This window comes from Lepidochelys olivacea, assembly GCF_965140295.1.
Source record: "Lepidochelys olivacea isolate rLepOli2 genome assembly, chromosome: 24".
Taxonomy (NCBI): domain Eukaryota; kingdom Metazoa; phylum Chordata; order Testudines; family Cheloniidae; genus Lepidochelys; species Lepidochelys olivacea.
In genome coordinates, this window is record NC_140434.1 from 6,872,430 (window position 1) to 6,899,026 (window position 26,597).

At 45.9% G+C, this 26,597-nt stretch overlaps 1 protein-coding gene across 1 annotated transcript; it reads left to right on the plus strand.

The window, feature by feature from the left end:
• Positions 1-1,754: 1,754 nt before the first annotated feature.
• On the plus strand, positions 1,755-7,256 carry LOC311512794 (immunoglobulin alpha-2 heavy chain-like; the record flags this gene model as incomplete). Its single annotated transcript, XM_084614161.1, has 6 exons — positions 1,755-1,791; positions 2,049-2,375; positions 3,181-3,492; positions 4,321-4,431; positions 4,845-4,891; positions 7,161-7,256. The coding sequence occupies 6 exons, from the start codon at positions 1,755-1,757 to the stop codon at positions 7,254-7,256; spliced, it is 930 nt and encodes a 309-aa protein (XP_084470287.1).
• Between the last annotated feature and the right edge of the window lie 19,341 nt (positions 7,257-26,597).

The following is a 26,597-nucleotide window of genomic DNA, read 5'->3' on the forward strand; positions in this document are numbered from 1 at the left end:
TTTGGATGAGCTATTACCAGCAGGATAGTGAGTTTGTGTGTGTGTTTTTTGGAGGGGGGTGAGGGGGTGAGAGAACCTGGATTTGTGCAGGAAATGGCCCACCTTGATTATCATGCACATTGTGTAGAGAGTTGTCACTTTGGATGGGCTATTACCAGCAGGAGAGTGAGTTTGTGTGTGGGGGGGTGGAGGGTGAGAAAACCTGGATTTGTGCTGGAAATGGCCCAACTTGATGATCACTTTAGATAAGCTATTACCAGCAGGACAGTGGGGTGGGAGGAGGTATTGTTTCATGATCTCTGTGTGTATATAAAGTCTGCTGCAGTTTCCACGGTATGCATCCGATGAAGTGAGCTGAAGCTCACGAAAGCTCATGCTCAAATAAATTGGTTAGTCTCTAAGGTGCCACAAGTACTCCTTTTCTTATTATGACACATTGTCACTGGGATCCTTATGGCAGTAAATAGGGCTTTGTGCCATTGTCAATCAGTGTTATTTGGAGGGTTGTACTTACAAGAACCGGGCTGGGGAGACATTGTGCTTGAATAGCGTTATGGTTTCTATTGGTCTTATCTGTACTACCTCTGACAACATTCAGCACCTTAACAGCGAGCCTGGGGACCTGATTCTCATAGGCACTAAGCCCCTTTCCACCATGGTAACACACAGGGGCCTGGAAGTGGGTGTCAGTGTAATTTATGCTCCTCTAAACTCCTCCTTACATTGGTGCAAAGGGGAAGCTGTGTAACTGTGAGTAATGCCCTTTGGCTAGAAATCAGGCAGAATTTTGGCCAGTCCAGTCATCCTTCGTCAAGCCAAATTCCTGCTTCCACTTAACATTGCCTCAGACAGGGACTGCAGGATTTAGCCCAGGTCACTCCCCAACCATGTGGGGGAGGAAGGCAGGGAAGGGTAGAAGGGAAGGAAAGAAGGACGATGGTCCCCAGCTTTAGAGAGCTGCCTGGAAGGAGTTTGTGACAGATGGATCCAGGGGAGCTGCAGCCATTCAGTACAGCCTCAGAAGTGGGGTGTGGTCTAAGGAGATGTGGCCAAGTCACCTAGAGAATCTGTTCTTTTTTGAGCCAGTCGCTCTGATCACTACCCCAGATTGCCCTCTATTATCACCTGTTTCACAAGGGACACTGACAGATGCACTTTACTTCTTTCTCCCCTCTTTGTGCAGCCAGATGCAGCTTTCTAACCAGCCCCATTCAGTTCATTTTTAGCCAGTTCATTGCTAGCTCCAAGATGAGGCCCTTCACTTCAGGAGGATTGAGGCTCCTAACCCTGTTAGCCGTGTTTGAAAATCCCAGTAGGTGCCTCTCTGCATCTATAAGCACCCAAATACTTCTGAAAATCTGGCCCTAAGTCTCTTGAAAAAGGGACTTGGGCACTTTTGAAAATTGTATCCTTCATTGTCTCATTTCTCACACATGCCAGAGCTTCAGTTTGATGATTTAAAATGCAATTAAAGTCTTCCAAGACAAGACTCCAAATGATTGTTTCAGGCCAGCATTGTACCACCAAGAAATATGGGATAATTATGGACTAATCTTGAATGCAGAGAAATTCTGTACCTTCTGTAGATTCTTTAACCCACCCCTCTAGTATCTATCACCACAGCACATCTCCTCAGAGGCATTCCTCACCGGAAATGACCAAGACACTGTACCCAGTCACTGCAGCAGTGCACTAGAGATCAGCCTTTGGGCTAGCGAGTCGGGATTTTCTTTTCCTTTTTTTTTTTTACAAAAATGATCTTTGCCAAGTACCTGGTTTTATCTTCTTTAGGTAAAACATCCGCATTAAGCTTTGGAATTGGGAAAACAGCCTCTTCAGTGGGACATCAGTGTTGAATATCTGATATGTTTGGAAACTTCTGCAGGATATAAATTGCATTTCCATTTAGTTGTACATAGTTATAGCAAGTTTATTTAGCAGAGCATAAATATTATCAGACTAAGTATATGCTGTTCCTGAACTAGCCAGTTTATCTAAGGCAGTTGGAGACTTGATGGAAACTGACTAAAAATATTTTATTTCTCCAGTGCTAGGAGTGCAGTTATTTCTGTACCAGACTCAGCAGATCCAGTTTGTTGAAGTTAATGGCAGTGCAGAGATCCACTGTTCTTCCAAAGAAAAAATGGAAGGAGACCACATGTTTTGGTATTTGAGAAGAGAAGGAGAGAAACCCATATGCATTAAGTACTGTTTGGATAATCTAAATGTAAGTAAATTTGCTTGCAAACATGAGAGACACAGCTCGACACTGGAAATCAACAACATCCAAAAGAATGAGACTGGCGTTTACTACTGTGCATTTATATACACTAGCTACCTGATTTTTGGAAATGGATCCACACTGATTGTTGGAGGTAAGATACCATAGCTTGTTTAAGGAGACTAATGATTGCTTGACAAAACATATTTCATGTTCCTATTAAAATGTAACAAGATACCATAGCTACTGAGGAACAGTTAAAAGAAAAGCTTACTTTAGACCATAAAGATCAGCTGAACATTAAATGCTATGGACAGAGAAGGAGCATATTAGGCGTATATTTCATAACTAGAAAACTTCACATTTGAAAAAGTTGAAAATAAACCTTCGCAGTTTCTCTGTGACTATTCAAGGCACTTAGGTTTGCAATATTTCTAGCCTAAGAGCCATGACTGCATGAAACAATATTTGGAGTTAATGAAATGGTCTTAAGAGTGCATCTCTTTATAAAATTGCACATAATTTTCTTTTAGCAGGTGTGGATATTTATTGCGCTATTTCCTAGTTGGTGTTGGCATGGTGATTTAATACTTCCTTCTTCAACAGATTTTTTTAAAATTAATGTCTTAGTGAAAGATTTATCCACTCATCTTGTAGCTGTGTTGGTCCTAAGATATATAATAGAGACAAGGTGGGTGAGATAAAATATTTTATTGGACAAGCTTTTGAACTTACACAGAGCTCTCCTGTAGATCTGGGAAATTACACTGTGAATGTATTTCCCAGACCTGAAGAAGAGCTCTGTGGAAGCTTGAAAGCTTGTCTCTCTCACCAACAGAAGTTGGTCCCATGAAAGATTTTACATCACGCACCTTGTGTCTGAGTGAAAGGTTAACATCTTTAATCAGACTGCAGTTCATCTGACTATCACACTGAATTCGCCACCTTCTTTTGCTCAGACAGTTATACAAACAGCAGCTGGGTGATGCTTCTGGTCCCATTTCCACATGGCAGTCAAGTCACTGGGACAGCAAATCTGGCCTGTGTGATCCATGGAGTGTCCAACCCAGTCCATGTTTCCTGGAGCGTTTCTGGGGAGCTGCAGGAACAGGGGCTGATGCGCTCATTGAAAGCAAAGGATGGATTGTTAACACTCATAAATCACATCAGTGTCCCCATGGACACCTGGACCAGTGGGAAGATTTTCATGTGTGAAGTCAAATTCAACTCTTCTGGCAAGAGTGTGAAGAAAAGCACCAGGTATCCTGCAGGTGAGTGATATTATATTTGAGGCAAAGGGAGACTCAGATTTGAAATAGGTGTCAAGTGGCCATACTCAGAGCAACTTCTACATGACTTTCCATTACAGAAAGCTGGAATAGTCTATGTCCTATTAGTTAGAATTTCTCTAGAGAATTTGGGGAAAGGAAACGAGACATTACAGGGATCACAAGACAATTTAGTTGTGACCTTTAGGGCAGCTTTCACCCAGATTGTAGTTATGAATCCCTGTAAAGAGTTAAATAATAAATGAAGGGGAATTAAGAGACATTTGAGAAGACATGCTCTCCAATGAGATATGCAAAGTGATGGAGAGGCAATGAGATGAGGAGAGACCTATAGAGAGGATTTTGTAGACATGCAGAGAATTTTGGGAAAGGAGATGAGGAATTGCATTGTTCAGAAGACAGTAACTTCCTATGGAAACTTTCACACCAACAGTACCTGTAAAGCACCCTACCGAGTTAAACAATGACCAATATCAGAGGGAGAAGGGTACAGAGGTACTTGAGGGTGCAGAGAGCTGTTTTCTGGTGGGATGTGGAGAGGCGATGAGGTGAGGCGAGATCTACAGGGAGGATTTTGTAGATGGCAGAAGGTGCAGAGAAGATTCTGATTACAGGAGAAATCATCGGCCTAATGAAAAGGGCACAACAGACAGAGGCTGAAAGGTGCTGAAGGCTCCTGTATCCTCACTCCTTGGGGGTTAAGGTCTATGGTGAAATGGGGATCAGGAGAGAAGAGCTGGATGTGGGGGCATCACGGACCCTCTTTGCTGAAGTCATACACGTGTGTCTCTTTTTTAGCTTCCTCCACAGCCCCTGCCAGCAAGTGCTCACATTACATTGCGCCCCTTGCGGCTGGAGCTGGTCTGCTGCTGCTGGTGGTGTCTCTGAGCCTCATCTGGACCCTCTGCCCTTCCACGCTAGGTAATAAACACAGCCCAGCCCAGACACTCTCCCACGGAGAGAAATCCTGCTCCCCTGCTTGCTACTGGGGACTGCAACTGTCCTGTCCAACACACGAACACGCTGCAAATGTCACAACTGCCAGCACTGATCTCCGAATGTTTGTTTTCTGCATCTTGAATGTCCTGTGTCGGGAGAACGGCTTTGTTCTCCGTGACAAAGGGAGCGATGTGGAAAGGCTTCTACTGCCCCTGGCCCTGGCAGCTTGTTTATAGCTCACAAAGAGCACTAGCCTGTCTGACGAGCCTCGCTCCATTTGCCATGCATGGAGGTGCCCTGCGCACCCACAGCTCGGACGCACCATTAGTCAGTGAACTGCAGCTGGGGGGTGACCGTGGAAGAGGAACTTTGACTGTTGTCTTTGTTTGTTCCAGGATTCCAGCCCAGGGTCTCAGCACCCCCAGCTTCCGAGGAGCCCCAGGTACGGCTCTTTACAGACTGTCTCTGTCTAAATCAACGTGTCTGTCTCAGGCATTTCTAGTGCATATATTTGGCACTTAAATTGATTGTTCTGGAAGGAGAAGATGAAAGTGAGATCTAGCTATCGAAAAAAGAACAGGAGTACTTGTGGCACCTTAGAGACTAACCAATTTATTTGAGCATAAGCTTTTGTGAGCTACAGCTCACTTCATTGGATGCATACTGTGGAAAGTGTAGAAGATCTTTTTATATACACACAAAGCATGAAAAAATACCTCCTCCCACCCCACTCTCCTGCTGGTAATAGCTTATCTAAAGTGATCACTCTCCTCACAATGTGTATGATAATCAAGATGGGCCATTTCCAGCACAAATCCAGGTTTTCTTATCCCCCCCCGCCCACACACACACAAACCCACTCTCCTGCTGGTAATAGCTTATCTAAAGTGACCACTCTTCTTACAATGTGTATGATAATCAAGGTGGGCCATTTCCAGCACAAATCCAGGGTTTAACAAGAACGTTTGAGGACGGTGGTGGTGGGGAGGTAGGCAAAAACAAGGGGAAATAGGTTACCTTGCTTAATGACTTAGCCACTCCCAGTCTCTATTCAAGCCTAAGTTAATTGTATCCAATTTGCAAATGAATTCCAATTCAACAGTTTCTCGCTGGAGTCTGGATTTGAAGTTTTTTTGTTGTAATATAGCAACTTTCATGTCTGTAATCGCGTGACCAGAGAGATTGAAGTGTTCTCCAACTGGTTTATGAATGTTATAATTCTTGACATCTGATTTGTGTCCATTTATTCTTTTACGTAGAGACTGTCCACTTTGACCAATGTACATGGCAGAGGGGCATTGCTGGCACATGATGGCATGTATCACATTGGTGGATGTGCAGGTGAACGAGCCTCTGGTAGTGTGGCTGATGTGATTAGGCCCTGTGATGGTGTCCCCTGAACAGATATGTGGGCACAGTTGGCAACGGGCTTTGTTGCAAGGATAGGTTCCTGGGTAAGTGGTTCTGTTGTGTGAGAAACTGTCGAATTGGAATTCATTTGCAAATTGGATACAATTAACTTAGGCTTGAATAGAGACTGGGAGTGGCTAAGTCATTAAGCAAGGTAACCTATTTCCCCTTGTTTTTTCCTCCCCCCCCCCCCCGATGTTCTTGTTAAACCCTGGATTTGTGCTGGAAATGGCCCAACTTGATTATCATGCACATTGTGAGGAGAAAGAAAAGGAGGACTTGTGGCACCTTAGAGACTAACCAATTTATTAGAGCATAAGCTTTCTGAGGAAAGTGAGCTGTAGCTCACGAAAGCTTATGCTCTAATAAATTGGTTAGTCTCTAAGGTGCCACAAGTCCTCCTTTTCTTTTTGCGAATACAGACTAACACGGCTGCTACTCTGAAACCTGTCATTGTGAGGAGAGTGATCACTTTAGATAAGCTATTACCAGCAGGAAAGTGGGGTAGGGGGAGGTATTTTTTCATGCTTTGTGTGTATAAAAAGATCTTCTACACTTTCCACAGTATGCATCCGATGAAGTGAGCTGTAGCTCACGAAAGCTTATGCTCAAATAAATTGGTTAGTTTCTAAGGTGCCACAAGTACTCCTCTTCTTTTTGCGAATACAGACTAACATGGCTGTTACTCTGAAACCTAGCTATTGAAGTAGCTGAAGGAGAGCACGGAGTCTTACAGTATGTTAGTAGCAAAGTTATCTGTGGGATAGTGGGCAAGTCACTTAGTGCTCTGTGACTCAGTTTCCCCCTACATAAATAGTGGATAACAAGACTTATGATATCAGAGTGGTAGCCATGTTAGTCTGAATCTGTAAAGGCAGCAGAGTCCTGTGGCACCTAAAAGACTAACAGATGTATTGGAGGGTTTTTGTGTGTAGCTGGGAACATTTTTGGCACTTAGAATTTCTTACATCACTTTATCTTATATTTGTAAGGCACATGAAGATTTTCCAGTGACAGGTGCTGTGGGCCTGATCCAAAGCTCAGTGACCTCAATAGGACACTGTCCATTGACATGGGGTTTGGATCTGGCAGAATGTTGTCAGTAGCTCAGTTCTTAAAGTCAGAATCCAACGCTGGTTTCCATTCTGATAACATGCACCATTTACAGGACAAGCAGGAGAATCAGAGATGAGAGGGAATTTTTCATCAGGCTAAACTCACATGGATGTCTGGTTCTGTCTCAGCTTGTGTCCCTTCATTTTACAAGGTGGGGGCTAATTTTACTAACTGTCACCAAACAGGGTGGAATCTTATACGCTCATCTGGATTTCGATTCACGGAATCGTGACGGGCGCAGGATGCAGCCATCAGCCAGAGGAAAAGGTGTAAAACCCTGAACTGTCTCGTGCAGGGGAATCTGCACGTGGGAACTGATGGCTGGTTCTCTGCTGATTGGACGTAGACAGAGCCTTCTTCCAGCTGGCTATCTCAGTCTATTTTCTTTTTTATTTTCTCCACTTATGTTTCAAATATAAAGGTCAGAAGATCCCCAAAGAGAATCTCCTTTTGGGATATAAAGGCACATGGTGTAGATGATTTTACACGTCACTTATGTATTAGATTGGAAGCTCTTTGGGGCAAGGACTGTCTTTTTGTTCTGTGTTTGTGCAGCGCCGAGCACCAGGGGGCCTGATCCATAACTGGGGCTCCTGGGTGGTATGATAATACAATCATTATCATCCTCCTCCTCCTCCTCCCCCCCTCATCTGCACAGAGACCCGGACACAGCTGAACGGCTGCAGTTTCCCGGCACAAAGAGTGAGGCTGGACGGCAGGAGGCTGCAGAGGGGACATGCAGCCCCTGTATACGCCGCAGCTCCCAGCTGATCCTCAGCAGGCTCGTGCTCACGTTACCTGGACATGCAATGGGATTCTGAAGGGGAATGATGGATGCGGGAGAAGCTCTGAGTGATGGGAATCTCTCCCCAGGCCAGTGCTGGAGCTGCTAACACAGTGTCCCTTCTAGAGACTGCTGCTTTTCCCCATGGGCGAGATCCACAGGCCCCCATGTGCCAGCCCTTCTGCACCATCTAACAAAGACAACACCTTTGCAATGACTAGAGCTCTCCTGGTGCCTGAACCTGCACATCACAGCTTCTTGTTCTTCAAGCTGTCGTTCTGTCACTCATTGAAAAGGGCCGGCAACCCCACTTGTGATGTTTGTGTTGCCTCTTTTACCTGTTCAATGCATCAATCTCAGCATATTGTGTAATAAGGAAGGTGATCTCTTAAATCCTTTGGGCCCAATTCTGCTCTGGTTTGCAGCAGTGTAAATCTGGAGGAGACCCGTTGCAGTCAGTGAGTTACTCTGGATTTACACCTGTACCTTTGAGAGCAGAATCCAGCACTTTCTATCCCACTTAGCATCTGTGTTTCTTTTAAAGGATGATACAACCAATGTGCTACACACCACTTGTTACACACACTTCACATATGCTAAGGGCTGTTTCAAAGAGGACGGTGATCAATAGTTCTCCATGCCCATCAGAGGAAGGACAAAAAGCAATGGGCTTAATCTGCAGCAAGGGAAATTTAGGTGAGATACTAGGAAAATCTTTCTAACTCCAAGGTTAGTTCAGCTAGGGATCAGGTGTCCAAGGGAGGTCGTGGAATCCCTGTCATTGGAGGTTTTTAAGAACAGGTTTGACAAACACCTGTCAAGGGTGGTCCAGGTTTACTTGGCCCTGCCTTAGCATAGGGGGCTGGACTTGAAGGTTTTTTGAGGTCCCTTCCAACCTGACATTTCTATGATTCTATGAGTGCCAATAAAAAATGAATGACTCACGGTCTGAATCTGGTCCTATATTACCCTGAGTACTGAACCCACCGGGGCTGCAGGAGGGCCCAGATTTCCATTGAAACTTAAACCTGAGGGCTGGACTGAATGGTGACTTGAACTCCCTGGCAATCCCATAATGCTTTCTGCAAGACGAGAGCAACTGGCTCTGGTGCCTTGGTTCCCTTCCCAGGTAGGTAATTACTAGGCCTGCTTGGCAGTTTTTAGAAGAAACATTTCTATAGCAGAAAATTCTAATTCAATGAAATGGGAAATTTTTGTGGGAAAAGGGTTGGTTTTGATAAAGATATTTTACTTGGAAAAAAGGTTTTTCAAAATTGTTGAAATGTTTCATTTTGATATTTTACAGAATGAAAAATTCCAGTTTTCCCAGTTCCCAATGACTTCTTGCTTCGAAATTTAAGCTAATTATAGTTGAAATTTTATAAATCATTTCATATACTCAAATATGAAAGGATTCATTTCATAACTGTGAAAAGAAAATGCCCCCATTCATCCAAACCAAAAATTATTTTTGGATATTTGGTTCAAGAAAATTGAGATTTTGACTTTTCATCCCAATTTGAGATGGGAACATTTTTCGGTATCTTAAAATTTGTGTGGGGTGGGAAATCCATTTTCTGCCCAGCCCTGGTAATTACAAGAGTGTAAAATTGCTCCTGTCGCTGCAGTTGGCTACATTGCGCCTTTCCACTTCCTGCCCTAAGCCACTGCGCAGGGCTGCTGTGGGGCTGTCAAACAGCTGCCCCGCTTCACCCCCACCGTGCATGAAGAGATTTCTATACACAGCATAAGGGCCCAATCCTGCTGAGGCACCTACTGTGACGTGCTGGGCACCTGCCACACTCTGCAGAGTCAAGGGGAGAGGTGGGTGCTCAGCTGCTTTTATGCTCAGCACCTACGTTCAGCTCCTTAAAGCACTGTACGTTGTAAAGCATTGCACTGGGATCCCTAGAGCAGTAAATAGGGCTTTGTACCGTTGTCAGTCAGTGTTACTGGGAGGGTGATAACAGGCCCTTACAGGACCTGGGCTGGGCAGACATTGTGCTCGAATAGCGTTATGATTTCCATGGTCTTATCTGTATGACCACTGACAACATGCAGACTATTAACAGCGACCCTGGGGACCGGATTCTCATTTGCACTAAGCCCCTTTCCACCATGATAACGCACAGGGGCCTGGAAGTGGGTGTGAGTGTAATTTCTGCTCCCCTAAACTCTTCCTTACGTTGGTGCAAAGGGGAACCTGTGTAATTGTGAATAATGCCCTTGGGCTAGAAATCAGGCAGAATCTTGGCCAGTCCAGCCATCCTTTGTCAGCCAAACTCCTGCTTCCACTTCACACTGCCTCAGTCAGGGACTGCAGGATTTAGCCCAGGTCGCTCCCCAGCCATGGGCGGGAGGAAGGCAGGGGAGGGTAGAAGGCAAGGAAGGAAGGACGATGGTCCCCAGCTTTAGAGAGCTGCCTGGAAGGAGTTTGTGACAGATGGATCCAGGGGAGCTGCAGCCATTCAGTGCAGCCTCAGAAGTGGGGTGTGGTCTAAGGAGATGCTATCAAAGCACCTAGGGAAATCTGGTCTTTTCTGAACAAATGGCTCTATTCGCTAGCCCATGTTGCCCTCTATTGCCCACTGTTTCAGAAGGGTCACTGACAGATACGCTTTAATTCTTTCTGCATACTCTGTAAAGCCAGATGCAGCTCTCTAACCAGCCTCGTTCTGTTCATTTTTAGCCAATCCATTGCTAGATCCAAAGGGAGGCATGTGAGGTGTTTAGCTTCCATTGACTTCTGAAGCAGTGAGGCCCCTGACCCGCTTAGCTATGTTTGTAAATCCCACTAGGTGCCTCTCTGTTTCTCAAACATGTCGGAGCGTTTAGTTTGATGATTAAAGGTGTAATTTAAGGCCTCAGTTTGATGATTAAAGGTGCAATTTAAGTCCGCCAAGATGAGACTCCAAAAGTTCATTACAGGTCAGTGTTGTAGCACCAAGAAATATGATACAATAATGGACCAAACGTGGAAGGCTGGGGAGAGACTTAGGTTGGGGCTGTCAAAAGAACTAAGTGATTGAGGAGCATTCTCCTTTGAAAGTCAATGGGACTTGTGCTCCAAAATCATGTGGGTTTGTTTACATAGATCATCCATGTTCTGGATGTTAAAATTATTCTAAATCATTATAGTACACCTCTGTGCCATTGGAATGCACAGAAATTCTACAAGAAATGTTGTACTCTCTATAGATTCTTTAACCCACCCCTCTAGTATCTATCAGCACAGCACATCCTCCTTGGAGGCGTTCCTCACTGGAAATGACCAAGACACTGTACCCAGTCACCGCAGCAGTGCACTAGGCATCAGCCTTTGGGCCTATGAGTCAGGATTTTATTTTAATTTTTTTATGAAAATGATCTTTGCCGAATATCTTGTTTTATCTTCCCTAGGTAAAATGTTTGTATTAAAATTTGGAATTGAGAAAACAGCCTTCTTTAATAGGACATCAGTGTTGAATATATATGATAGTTTGGAGACTTTTGCTGGATTTTAATTGTATTTCCATTCACTTGTACAAAGTTATACCTGGGTTTTTTAGCATTTAGGCTGCAGAGCATAGATATTATCAGATTTAGTAAATTCTATTGCTGAGCTATCCATTCCATCTGTGGCAGTTGGAGACCTGATGGAAACTGACTATGACGATATTTTATTTCTCCAGTGCTAGGAGTGCAGTTATTTCTGCACCAGACTCAGCGGATCCAGTTTGTTGAAGTTAGTGACACCGCAAAGATCCACTGTTCTTCCACAGAAAACTTGGAAGGAGGAAGTAGCATATTATGGTATTTGAGAAGAGAAGGCGAGACACCCACCTGCATTAAGAGCTGTTTGGATGATCAAAATGTAAGTAAATTTGCTTGCAAACATGAGACACACAGCTCGACACTGGAAATCAGCAATGTCCAAAAGACTGAGTCTGGCATTTACTACTGTGCATATAGATACAGCAGCTACCTGATTTTTGGGAATGGATCCACGCTGATTGTTGGAGGTAAGGAACCATAGCTTGTTTAAGGAAATTAATAACTGATTGACAAAGCATATTTCATGTTCCCAGAGCCGGATTTAGGGGGCAGGTGATCCAAGTGATCCCTTGAGATGCTGGGCTCGGAGGGCGTATGGCTCAGGGTGCTGTTTTTGCAGTTTGCGAGGGCAAAGGCGAGAAAAGTGACCTTTTGCACAGAAGGACGAGGGTTAACATTCTTAGGCTGTCACCTACTGTGACACTAATTAATAGTGGTCACCCAGTGTTGGTGCACAGTTCAATTTCTTGATGTAAGTACATTTGTTATTTTTAAAATTAAAAAGATTCTAGAAGCTCAGAGGAAACGTATTTTTTTATTTGCTTATATAGGGCATGAATCAATACAGATTTACGGATCCTAGCATGCAAATTTATCGGCTTATATGACAGGGATAAATCATGCATGCAAAGTTGTGAAATGGACTACAAATGCAATAAAAAAATAAGGTATTCAAAAGTTTAAAAAATGGAGAGGTGGGGCACTCCTCGCCTCGGGGGCCCTTTGGTCTAGGGCTAGCCTTGCATGTTTCCAGTAAAATGTAATTATATACCATAGCTATTGATGAAGGGCTAAAGGGAAAGCATACTTTAAAACAAAAAGATCAGCTAAACATTAAATGCTATGAGTACAGAAGGAATATCATACACATATATTTTATATCCAAAAGGTAAAAACTTGAAAGTGCCGGAAAAAAACTATTGAAGATACTCTGTGACTGTTCAGGGCACCTAGGAGGGGAATATTTCCAACCTAAGAGCCATGACTGCATGAAATTATATTTCAATTTAATGAAAAGTTCTCAAGAGTGCATTTCTTGATAAAAGAGCACACAATTTCCATTCTGGCTAATGTAAGTATATATTATGCTATATTCCAGTTTAATCTTGGCATGGTGATTTCATATTTCCTTCTTCAAGAGATTTTTTTCTTTGAATTAATGTCTTAGTGAAAGATTAACATCTTTAGTCAGACTGCAGCTTCTTTGATTATCATACTGAATTCTCCTGTTGGTGTGAGAGACAAGCTTTTGAACTTACACAGAGCTCTCCTGCAGATCTGGGAAATTACACTCTGAATTTATTTCCCAGACCTGAGAGAAGAGCTCTGTGGAAGCTTGAAAGCTTGTCTCTCTCACCAACAGAAGTTGGTCCAATAAAAGATTTTACCTCACGCACCTTGTGTCTGAGTGAAAGGTTAACATTTTTAATCAGACTGCAGCTCATCTGACTATCACACTGAATTTGCCACACCTCCTTTTGCTCAGACAGTTATACAAACAGCAACTGGGTGATGCTTCTGGTCCCATTTCCACATGGTAGTCAAGTCACTGGGACAGCAAATCTGGCCTGTGTGATCCATGGAGTGTCCAACCCAGTCCATGTTTCCTGGAGTGTTTCTGGGGAGCTGCGGGAACAGGGGCTGACACGCTCATTGAGAGCAAAGGATGGATCTTTAACCCTCATAAATCACATCAGCGTCCCCATGGACACCTGGACCAGTGGGAAGAATTTCACCTGTGAAGTCAAATTCAACTCTTCCGGCAGTAGTGTGAAGAAAAGTACCAAATATCCTGCAGCTGAGTGATATGATATTTGAGGCAAAGGGAGACTCTGATGTTAAATCGGTGTCAAGTGGGCACAATCCGAGTTGCTTCTACGTAACTTTCCATCCCAGAAAGCTGGAATATTTTATGTCATAATTAAAAGTAAGCAGATGTGCAGATTATTTGGGGAAAGCTAAACTGAGACATTAAAAAGACCCCAAGACATTATAGCTCAGATTTCTAGAGCAGCTTTCACACAGATTGTACCTATAGAGCACTGTAAAGAATTAAGTAACAACTACTGGGGAGAGGTGAATACAGAGCCGGGATTGGAAGTTAAAACCAGAGGGTTTAATGAAAAAGTTCAAAAAAGATTCTCACCTCCTGACCGTCCACTGGTGTCAGCTTCCTCCACAGCCCATCCCAGCGGGTGTGCGTCACAGACGGTGCGCTATGCCGTGGCCATGTTCCTGGGGGTGTTGCTGGTGTCCCTGAGCCTGGCCTGGAGTCACTGCTGTTCTAATCCAGGTAATCAGCACACTACAGTCTGTCCCAGGTGTGGAGACGTAGCAGCAGCCCTATTAATAGTGGGGCTAATTTCCCACAAAATAATTGAAAACAGTTCTCTCAGCTCCTTCTGTTTGTCCCCATTGAGCATTTATTCCTTCCTACATTAATGTAACGCAGCAACGCTTCTGTAGCGACGAGTGCTGTATTCAGCCAGGCGTGGTGCTTGGAACCGCCTGTGCATCTGATGCCTGAATATTCTATTTCTATCACTCATCATTTGCTTTATCACACAGGGCAAACTTCTGCCTGAAATAAGCAGGTTTAACTCCCATGGCTGGGCAAATTCTGTTTGGATGGAACCAGTGACGTAAATTACACAGCAGAGGCCTGGTTAGCCCATCAGTTATAAATGGACAACTCCCATTGAAGTGGCAGGATAATCTGGGCCTGGGTTTAAATTGATCAGAAAACAGCTGTAAGGGGTGAAGAAAAATTTTAATTTCCTGTAATGAGCCATTGACTGGGTCTTCAGAACGAATGAATTTAGGATGCAGATGGTTCCAATGCCCTAGTAATTCTGCTAAACCTGGATTTGGCCTTTTCTGACTCATATGGAAATTCAGCAAAAGAACGAAAGCCACAGACTCAGAGGATGAATTGGGTACATGAAAAACCGTCTCAATCCTAAACTCCTTTTTCAACCAACTGCTGGACTTTTAAAGGAAGATTCCCACGATCGTTTCAGTGCTAATGATGTGCACTGTTTGAAAAGTGGAATTTTAAATAAAGCTTAACAATCTGTTTTTAAATGTAACTGATTGTTATGTCCAACTGCATCAAAGTTTGGCTAATTAACCTTGCGTGGAGGTGTCTAATGTTGCTAAATGTTGTCAAACCAGGGTCAACCGCTTATGCCCAACTGGAGTTTGATTCAAGGAATCACAACCAGAGCATGGAGCAGTGACCAGTGAAAGGGAAAAGGGGGAAATCGTAGCCCAGACGGGGATCCAAGCTGGACACTCACAGCTGTTTCACTGCTCATCTCAATGACAGGACCGTCCTGTAAGGTGTTGACTTTCTGTAAAAGCTGTTAGTTTGTTTTTACTGCTTCTTACTGCTCTTCACTGCTGCTGCATGTGGCTCCGTTCCACATTATATCTGAAGATTAACTCACTTGCCCACCTGGCCTATACGGAGCAGGAAGTCACAAAAAGAACTAGACCCTTGAAGGTGGGAGATTTCCTAGTGTGATATGAAGGACATTGTCCTGCAGATATCATGGCAACATTTTGGTGTGTTTCTGGACAAATTCCACCCCTCTGTGGGTGCAGAGGGTCCCAGACCGCAGGAGCAGTGCGGTGTCACTTCATAAAGGGGGGCGGGATTGCAGGAGCCTGCGTGTAACTTACGCGCTCCCTGTACGCCCCAGAGATTGGCTCTCTGCTCAGTGTGGCCCACGGGAGAGGGATGGGGTTAGCAGGGAGTGAATCCACCACTACACCAACCCTCTAGACAACAGCCCCTGTGGAGCTGGGGCACAAGGGCCACAGAGTCCCTGCTCCAGCCCTGCTGTTGGGGTAGCAGCCGTGGAGTGGCTCCACCACCGTTCTGGGACCTGTGAAGGAGACGATTCTTCCCCTCTTCCGCCCTAGAGATCCCAAACTCAGTTCCACAGGCTGGGCACTGGTAAGAGGAGGTGGGGCTCAGGGCCTGCCTTACTCACACAGGCAGTCGCCGTGAACTCAGCTACTCTCATGTCTAAGCCGAGCCCTTGGTGGTTTTGAAAGGGGAGGTGGGAGGTTGATACCCACGAGAAATTGAATCTCCCCCCGACTGGGCTTGGGACTCAGGTGTGTTACCGGTCACAAAAGCTGGACCAGAAAAACCCAGATGCAGAACCAGCCTTGGCCCCCTGACATGCACAGCAGGTGGAAGGGGCAGAACCAGACAGAAGTGACACTTTCCAGCTGGGTGGAGGCTGCTTTTGGATAAAAGCGCTAAATAAAAAAAACCTTAATAATAATTAACATTTTTTGTTCTACAAATAAAAGCACACAACTCATATTTTGATATCAGTAGTCTTACCTTTCTAATGTGACGGATGTGCCCTCTCTCCCTCGATCCACCAGCCCCCGAGCTGGGACTGGGAAGGAGGGGGGTCTCTCCCCGGCAGCCGCAGCCCTGGAGCTGGGGAAAGTCACCTCTTTCTCTGGCCGCTGCAGCCCTGCACGTCCCAAATTCCCCCACCCCCTCTTCTCACCCCACTGCCCCCTCCCATCTACCCCCTAATCCCCCCAAGGCCACCACCTCACCTTACATGTGCGTCTTCTCCAGGGTCCAGGCACCTAATTAGTGGAGCCTCGCCTGCGCGGCTGCACTAATTAGGTGGGTGGCCCTTCATTTTTGTGTGCGGCTGCCCAGGCCTGCACCTTGGAAGGAACTATCCGCGGACCACCTGAATGGAGCTCGCGGTCCACTGATGGTCTGCGAACCACAGTTTGAGAACCTCTGCTCTACTCCATACTCATTCTTACAGTCTTTGGGCCAGATTCTGCTCTCCCTGACCCTGGTGTACACCCAGGAGAACTCTGCTGAAGGCAGTGGAGTTACTCTGGGTTTACAGGGGGTCACTGAGAGTAGTACGTGGCCCTTTGTATTTCATTTGGGGCCAGGCGATGAACCTCTCACTCCCCCTGGGGAGCCGTTATTCACAGCAGGGGTCCCACTGAAGTTCCAGGGACTGCTCACATCTGTAACTTCTCACCCGTGTGGGCACAGGTGTTACAGTCTGACCCTTACTATCTATATTCTGTTATTGGAGGTCTAACCAGCCCTGTGGCTCACCACGAGGGACAGTAAAAATGTGAAAACACTGGCCTGATTGTGATCTAAGTACTGACCCCAAAGCCGCAGCAAAGCCGCCGAGGGTCAGTGCTTGGATGGGAAACCTCCTCCAGTGCAGGACGTGGCTTAACAAACTGAGCAGGTGACTCTGTCGCCCTCAATCAGCAGCAAATGCCCATCCTGCGGAAAGGGAGCGTGAGGGGGTGTTCACCCCCACTAGACCAGAAGGAGTTAATGAGGCTGAGAAGGGGCCACTTAAAGGGATAGGCTCCAGCTGAGGGGAACTAGGTGGCCTAAATGAGCCCTGAATGATGATGAGCAGGAGCAGGCAGGGCTGGTATAAAGCCAGGAATCTGGCAGCAGAGAAGGGCTGCAATGAGGAAGGCTACAGTCATTCTCTGGGCATGAGAGAGGGAAAGGAGGAAGCCCAGGGCAGAGGAGAAACCCTGGGGACCCAGGCCCCGAAGGAAGGATTTACCTCGGAGGGTGGTGGAGCAAAAGCCTGAGAGAGGCGGAGTAGGAAAGGAATCGGGGAAGCCCCAGCAAGGCGGGACGTTGCAGACCTTAGCTGCTGACTCAAGAGTCCCTGAACTGGAACCAGGAGCAGAGGACAGGCCGAGGTTCTCCTCCCAGCCACTGGGGAAGTGGAACTGTCAGGGCAGTGGGTTTGGTGATTCCCTGGGACAGTTTGTCCTGTGGCCCTTTGATCCCCTGGCAGGGGGGAAACACCCAGTGACTTGGCCAGAGGGCCAAGGCCTGAAGAGGTAGCAGTCAAGCCAGAAAGAGGAAAGTGCAGAGTCCAGAAGAGCAAGTAGGGCTGCGGCAAGAATGAGATGACAGAAGAGGTATTGGAGCCAGAAGGAGCTAATCCCAGGAGCAGCCAGGAGGAGGCGCCCTTCCTGGAATACCTAAGGAAACTGCTTTTCTGACTTCTTGTTAGCTAGTGTGGTGAAACAGAAGTTTTGTTGCTTGTTTGGTATATCTTATGGGAGAATAGCCACCAGTTTTGGGGGGTGTATCTGCCCTATTTCTCAGTAGTTTGTCCTGTATTTGGTATTCTCAGTTGTGGCCCATTGAGGCACGGTTACATATACATTGCAATATTACACCATCCCTAACCTGCAGCCACCTCTGGTGTAGAACCCAGCAGTTCTTTTTTATATCAACAACCCTACGCAACACTTCCGCTAGAAGAGCAGAGAAGAATAAATTTACATGAAACCTCAGAAAATTCAGGAGGCAAAGTGTAGGGTTGGACATTGGCCAGGACACTGGCTCTAGTCCCCTGTTGTTAATACAATTTACCTGTGGGATCTGCCTGATAGGTATTTGATTCCCTCTTTGCACAGCTCTCCCTGTTGGATGAAACAAAGGGATAGTTATAGGGCTGTGTGATGAGTGGCTGTGTTCATAGCAGTCAGAGTTATGACTGAATTACGTCTGATGGGGCACTTTCTCCAGAGCAAAATCAACAGCTGGATGAGGAGAAGGATGAAAATACAGGGCAGCTCAGCATGGAACACAATCCTACAATCTCCTGCAGAGAGAAGAGATGCTGAGTATAGAAAACACCTATCAAAACATGGGCTTCTGATCTCTGCATCCCATGCAACTGCATTGGCAAAGGGAGATGTTCCCCGACGCTCCGCACCTGTTGTTCCATGCTCTGTGGAGGTGGTTCTCAACCAGGGGTACGCAAACCTCTGGGGGTACGCAGAGGTCTTCCGGGGGTACATCAACTCCTCTAGATATTTGCCTAGTTTTACAACAGACTACATAAAAAGCACTACCGAAGTCTAACAATCTAACAAGCACTACAAACTAAAATTTCAGACAGACCATGACTTGTTCATACTGCTTTCTATACAATACACTGAAATATAAGTACAATATTTATAATTTATCATTCTATGGTAAAAGTGAGCAAGTCAGCAATTGTTCAGTAATAGTGAGCTGTGACACTTTTCTATATTTGTCTGATTGTGTAAGCAAGTAGCTTTTAAGTGAGGTGCAACTTGGGGGGAACACGAGACAAATCAGGTTCCTGAGAGGGGTACAGTGGTCTGGAAAGGTTGAGAGCTGCTGCCCTGCTGTATATGGAGGGAGAGGGAAGTGCGAAGACAGGGAAGAGGGATGATTTAGTTGGGGTTGGTCCCACTTTGAGCAGGGGGGGACTAGATGACCTCCTGAGGTCTCTTCCAACCCTAATCTTCTATGATTCTATGACCTTGCAAAATGATCTCTCATTGTTATTCTATCTCTCTCCTTTCCCTCCCCCCCCCCCCCAATAACTCCACTAATGAGTGGATCATTGAGTTTCGTGGTCAGATTCTAGCTGGTTCCCTTTTTCCCAGAACAGGTTTGCTGCAAATGTCCAGGCAATTTAAGAAATTAAAAGGCCTTTCGGAAGGCTGGACACACCCGTCTGTGCCACCTGGAATTCGCTTTGTTCTTAAAGGGTTTGTCTATACAAAATTTTGGCCCTGTAATATTTCCGGCACAGCTTCTCCTGATTCATGAACTGAAATAACCGGTGCTGGTGTAAGGCCCCTTTACACAGTATAACTACATCCACGCGGAGGCTTTTACTGGCATAGCCATGTTAGCAACAATTCACACCACGGCTCAACAGAGTTACCTGATAAGAGTGTAGACCAGCCCTAATCCTTCCGGCCTGCACTGGACATTGTTGCATGGAGCCATTTCAGCCTGAGACCTCCTGCTCCCGTGATGGCTGCAATAGAATCAGGTTATTTAAAGGGGGTGGCACAGAATCCTAGAAGTCAGAGATGGAGACGACCCTGTTACACTGGGTGCCCCCTAGCTCCCCCAGACCACTGCAGGATTGTTCCCTATGTTATAATCACGAGTACTTTGTCCAGACCCCTTGATAGGGGCTTCTAACCCTGCCCCTCAGCATCTCTTCCACTATTTGTTAGATCTCGCTGTCAGGAAGCTATTCCTGCCATTCATCCTGCTGTTCCCTCTGTTGATTTCCTTCCCGATGCTCCTAGTTCTTCCCCTTTGGCTCACCCCAAGTGACCCTTTTGTATCCTTGCTGTGCTCGCATGGAGGGGAAGGTTCAGGCTGCTTGACCAGAAAGCCATTTCTCACCACTGGGAGGGTTGAAAAATGAAGGTTTTCAGGAGGGCTGGGGGTGGGAAAGGTGGGTGACGGGGGAGTGACTGTATTTGTCTGCCCCACAACTCAAGCACCCTCTCAATGGTTTCCAAAACCTCTCCTCACTCCCATTGGTTATCATTCACGTGAGCCATCCCGTCTGATTCTGTCTATTCCTCCAGCCTGCAGTAGATGTCACTGACCCACGGTGAGGGATGTAGCATAAATACCCAGGAAGGCAGGTTAGATCGGATGATACGTTAATGGACCTGTTTCCCTGGAGACTGTAGCACTGATGTTTCTCCCCGTTCTGCTCTCCTTGACCCTACAAGTGCAGATCATCTCCTGGTTCCACATCTCAGAAGGGATTGTCATTAGGCTCCAAACACTAAAGACCCCATTCTCATCTATGGCTCCAGCACCCATCTGACCTTCAGACGCCTCCTCACCCATGTCCCAGAGAACTGCACTCCAGGGAGGAGTGAAATCAGAGAGCAGGCAGAGCAGAGGAATGACGGGGGGAAGCTCAGCATGCTCCAGGACTGAGGGCACCAGGTTGGAAAGTCTCAGCTCAAAGGCATCTAAAAGAGAGTTGAGTCACAGGAGAGTTCGGAAAGAGAGTTTACCGGTAGCTGAGCTAGTCCATACCCAGCTCCTACCTCTACCCCAGCCAGTGCAGCATGTTTTAAATGTCTACGACAGCTGGAACAGGCAAAGCCTATGTCTTACACGCTGGCGCATCCACTTTCAGAGACTCCCCCGATCCATCGCTGCTCGGAAGTTTGTCCTGATATGATCTTTGTGGATTATTTACTGAGTGTCGACAGCGTGTTTGGTACAGTACGAAATGCAATGGAAGAACTGCTCAGTCTGGTGGTGAGGACACCAGACTGGGAGTCAGGAGCCCTGAGATCTATGCCCAGCCCAGCTCTGCCTTGTTACATAACCTTGGAGACAAGTTCACTTCCCCCTGTCTGTGCCTCAGTTTCTCCAACTGTAAAATTAGGGAAATGATACTTACCTCCATATGATATTTAGTCCCCTTTGCAAGGCGCTTTGAGATCTACCTAGAAAAAGCCTGATAGAGGAACCATTCTTACTTAGATATAACAGTCAGGCTAAATTTTCCTATTACATACATCTCATTAGTCCGAGTTACAGCCTCTAATAGTGCCTGAAATAATTCCTTGCCTTCCCTTTGATGTTCACACTCTGGAATAATTGCGACCAATGTGGCTCAAATAGATCTAGATCTCACTCGTCGTACACTGAATTATTATATGCAACTCAGACTGTGCTGCTTGAGGCAATGAATATTCCCCTGTATGAACACGTGGGTGGAATCATTTCATGCCGCTTGGTGAATTCCTGGAAAAGAACCTGATTAATATTAAAGTCTTAATAGGATAGCAGGGCAGCTGAAACATACCCCATGTCCTAGGCTCAGACAGTTTCAGTAGGAAACATCAGAAAGTGTGACTAGCTAATCTCATTCCTAATGTAACATCCCAACTAGACAGCAAGGAAATCATAACACCTAGCACTGACATGGTGCTTTTCAGACAGACTAGCATCATCTCAACTATCTGGTGAGACATCTTGAGCCTTTCTTCAGTAAAGAATAGGTGATGTCTGTCTGCCTCATAGCACCTGCTAGCTAATGGATTTCTTGATGAAAGACTTTGTCACATGGAGAGGAAAATGTTCTCTTTCCTCTTAAAGATCTGTGGGGCAACATGCATGACAAAACAAGAGAGCCAAGAGCCATTCAAAATCTTACTCTTAGTGCCAGCAGAGGAAACCAGGGTTGGGGGTTGGGTGGGGGGATAACCCTTTGCCTCTAAAATCTTTTAGAGAAGAAATTCAAGCTTAGATTGGATACCAGCATGGTGTGTGTCTCAAGTGGAATATTTGTGTGAGTCTTGTTATGAGCATCCTATTATTTCTTCTGACTGCAATTCAGGCGGAATATTTTCTGTGCTTCAGGGATTTATAAGGTCAGACGGTATTAGCATCAATAAAATGGTAATAAGCTCTCTCACTGTGGTGTATGAAAACTGTGTTAAAATTGTGATTTGTAACTTTAAATTTCAGGGGGCTTTTCTGGTCCTGCTTGCTGTCTGTGCGGAAGTGTGCAATCTGAGCCTAGCAGCAGTCTGTCTGGAAAGAGACAGCCTAGATCAAGGTGGGGTGAGTTGTGCATCTCTCTTTGGTTTGGGTTACTTTTTCTTATCATTCTGGATTTGAAGAATAAAAGTCATGTTAGGTTGCAACCTTCCAGCATGAGTATTTGGTGTTTCTATTTGTATGCTGTGAACATAACAGTCACCAAGAGGTATATCACATGATTTAAGCAAAGGATGGCATAAACCAACAAACAGGTTCATGGGGCACCGTGGAAGTGGGGAAATTAGCAAACATAAAACTTTTGCTTTTGTGTTTAGTTATTACTGTAGATTAAGGAAAGGACTGGGGGTGGAACCCTCTGGCGAAGGAATTGATGGGGCTAGAAATTTGGTTCCTCAGGTACATTGAGCATCCAAATTGCCCTTTTAAACCTCAGCCCCAATAAAATCCTAGTGCAAATCAGGGCCAGATCCTCTGCTGAGTCCACTCTCCTGTTATCCCAAGCTGATCTTCAGGCCATACATACGGCTGTCAAGGTGCTAGCTAGGCACTCGGGGTCAAATCCCTGCTCTGCCACAGGCTGCATGTGTGACCTAGGGCTGGTCACTTACATCCCTATGACTTTCAAGCCTTAGTTCCTGTTGAAAGTGGTCCTCTGCTTCCCAAATCACTTAGGGGCTTCTGAACACGTTACCCCAAGTCTCTCTGGGCCTCCATTCCCCAGCTGTAAAATGGGGATAATTCCTCCCTACTCTGCAGCAGGGTGGTGAGGATAAAAAAGTAGACAGTTAGATTAACAGAAGTTTGCTGACCTGGGGGGGCCTAGTGCCATAGATATCCTTTGTACAGGTGTATAGGCATCATCCCATGCAAAGGTCCTATGGGCCAGGCAAATCAGCTTAGCTAGAATGCAGGCTATGATTTTGGCGTGGTGTTCACAGTGACCATGAATCGGAGGAAAGTCCATGACCCCTGCAGTGGCTGCTCCTGGCAGGTGAGGCTGGGCCTGGCTCCTAGGCACGGGCCTTGCAACTTGACCGATGTGATCAGAGCCCTACTCAGGTTTGGCACATCTGTCCCTCCGTTTCCATCTATAGAGCAGCAGAGGAGCCAAACCTGAGCGGCACTGTGGTCACGTGGACTAGATGCCAATGCCGGGAGCTGGACCCAGCCCCACGGGGCAGGAAGTGCCTCTGCAGTGTGAGTGCAGGGTGGTCTTGCTGTCCAACCCTCCACGTGCTCCCTGCGCCCTCCTTTTTTTATGGTGGTTTTCCGGTACCTCTGCCTGAAGTTTATTGTCAATTGCCAGGATAAAATTGTAGGCCTAACTGTAGCAGAAATCCTGATTAATTTAGGAGCCAGGTGTCATTTTCAAAAGTGATCGAGGTTTCCAAGGGGTAATCTAAGTCCTGCTGACTTTCAGTGGTATCTAAGCTCACGAGAACCAGATTTCAAGATATTTAGGTGCTTAAAGGTGTAGCTGGGTGCCTAGGTGCAAAATCAATGGGAGTTAGACAGCGAAGTCATTGGACACATTTTCAAACACGTCCTAAGATTATTGCCCCCAGTCACACTTAACTCGTACAAATTCCTTTTACACTTGATCTTCTTCTGTACAAGTCTATTAAAAGCCAAGACAAAGTGACTGTAATAGTTTTGATTTTATTTCTACATGATGTTTTATAAAAACAAATTGAAACCGATCTTAGAAACCCACAGGCGACAGGACAAAGAGCCGTGTTTGCTACAAAGGGCCAATCGTTTAAAAATAGATCAGAACTGGCTGCTCGGAAAGCTGCACTTGCCGCTGTGGTCAGTTTCAGCCCACTTATTTTGCCACTTTTCTTTTGTTTGTTCCGCTACCAAAGCGCTTGGGCGGTTTGTTTTTTTAGGTCTCACTCCCTGTGTTCGGTGACCAAGGAAGTGTAAACTGCTCCCCCCAATTCCTCTGCAGCCAGGGGATGGTTAGAGCAAAGCTAAAGCAGAACAGTCCATGAAATAACTGCAAAAACTGGAATTTACCTTTCAGCAGTGTGAAAGAAAGTAAATGTTACAGCACAAACCAAAGACATTGAGAAAATAGACCAGTCACTAATAATCCACTGTGCAGCATTGCCTAGTGGATAGAGCACTGGGTTCTATTCCCAGCTCTTCTGCTGGGTTATCTTGGGTAAGTCACTTCCCCGCTCTGTGCCTCAGTTTCCCCATCTGTAAAATGGGGATAACGTTACTGACCTCCTTTGTAAAGTGCTTTGGGATCTACTCATGATGTGCCTGGAATTATTATCATAAAGAGGAGCCAAAGAATAGGCACAAGTATGAAAGCCACCCCAATTCTGGCTTCAAGACTAAGCTTGATAAGTTTATGGAGGGGATGGTATGATGGGATAGCCTAATTTTGGCAATTAATTGATCTTTGACTATTAGCGGTAAATATGCCCAATGGCTTGTGATGGGATGTTAGATAGGGTGGGATCTGAGTTACTACAGAGAATTCTTTCCTGGGTGTCTGACTATTGAGTCTTGTGCACATGCTCAGGGTTTAGCTGATTGCCATATTTGGGGTCGGGAAGGAATTTTTCTCCAGGGCAGACTGGCAGAGGCCCTGGGGGTTTTTTGCCTTCCTCTGCAGCGTGGGGCAGGGGTCACTTGCTGGAGGATTCTCTGCACCTTGAAGTCTTTAAACCACGATTTGAGGACTTCAGTAGCTCAGACATAGGTCATGTGTTTGTTACAGGAGTGGGTGGGTGAGATTCTGTGGCTTGCAATGTGCAGGGGGTCAGACTAGACGATCATAATGGTCCCTTCGGACTTTAAAGTCTATGTTTAATCATGGTGTATTGTGCTGCATGAAGTGTTTGCAATACACCCACGATGCACTTTACAGCCCCACAAACTCTGGGCTGACAAGGCCAGACCCTGCGTTCCTTGTGCATCCAGCACTATTCCACTTAAATCAATAAGAGTTTGGGGTGTGCAAAAATGCAGGAGCAGGAATTGCACAGTTCGGAGGCAGGTGAGAAAGCTTGAGCTGTTGTGGAGTCTGGAAATCCAGCCACAAGGATTTCCTGGTCTCATTTCTCAAGCAAGCCACTGTGAGCATTCAGGATTCACTTAGAACTCCAAGGGCCAGATTCTCAACTTGTGTAAATCAGCATCAGTTCATTGCCTTCGATGGATCGATGCTGATTTACACCAGCTGAGAATCTGGTCCTAAATTACCATTCAGTATCATGTTGTCAAGCAATAAGGCTCAGCGGGGGTAAAATACTGAGGCAGCAGGGAGAAGCCCGTTTCTCAGCTGTTCATCACCCGCGGCTGGGGCCACACTTCCAGAAGAGCCCAGCTCCCATTTAGGGGACGTCTACACTGCAGCTGGGGGAGTAGCGGCTCAATGTAGTGCATTGAAAGATAGCGGTGTGGCCACGGCGGCCCAGGTGGCAGCTCGGGCTGACGTCCCAAGTTCAATTCTGCCCGACCTCCTGGACACGAACTCGTAGAGTTGGCCCAAGCCACGGCCCACGCCGCTGTGGCCACTCTGCTATTTTCACCACACTAGCTAGACCAGAGCTAGCGCTTGTCTGTCTACCCGGGCTGGGAACTACCCTGCCAGCTGCAGTGCGGACGCACCCTTCGGTACCTCAATAAGGACCAGATTTGTACAAGTGCTCGGCTCGTTAGACGCCCATTGGAGGCTCATCTCTTGGGAATCCAGCCACAAGTGTGCCAGTGGGGGCTGCTGGGGGATGAGCACAGTTGAAAATTGTGCCGTTTGTTAAGTGTCTATATGGGAGCTGGGCTCTTTAGAAATCTGGCCGCAATGGGGGATGCTGATCCCTTGGGAAAATCATTTGCACTAGGCAGCAGGGTACAATATGGTCTACAGAATCGCACCTTTAGCCAGTGTCATATACAGCAGTCTGACCCCTCAGAAAGCCCTGGTACCTGCTGTCTCCGCACTAGACATGGTTCTGTGTTGAACTATCTCATGCATATTCTACATTGTGCCACATCCTAATGGTTATTTCGTTCTTCTGAATTGTTCTAATATAACCATATTTGAATCAAATGCAGCAACAGCTGACAAGAAATAGATTGTCCCCAAAGGGTTCTTTAAGAAGCCTCAGTGAAAAGCATCTATCACCACAGCACAACCCCCTCAGCAGTTCCGACCAGGATGTTGGACCCTTTGCACTTGAGCAGCTTACCAGACAGAAACTCTTAGATTTCATCGTTCAGGATATTGTTTGTAACAATCATGCTGTTCACCAAATATCTGCTTTTGTCTTTGCTGGGTAAAGCTTTTGCTTTAGTCATACCATTAAGCTTTAGAATTGAAAAAGGAACCTTTTCAATAAGGCTTTCATGATGTCTGATAGCTTAGGATGCTCTTCCATTTACTTTTGCACAATGTAATCTTGTTGCATTTGTGCTTTTGTTTTAATTCTGAACAATTCAGTTTATTTTGTGCAGATCGTGACCGGCTGAAAATTGACTCTAACAACACACCCTCTTTTATTCCTGCAGTGGTAGAAGTGCAGTTATTTTTGCACCAACTTGAGTCATTCCTGTTTGTGAACATTAATGATACAGCGAAGATCCAGTGCTCTTCCAAAGAACAATTTTTAGCAGGAGGTATAACAGCTCAGTGGTACAGGA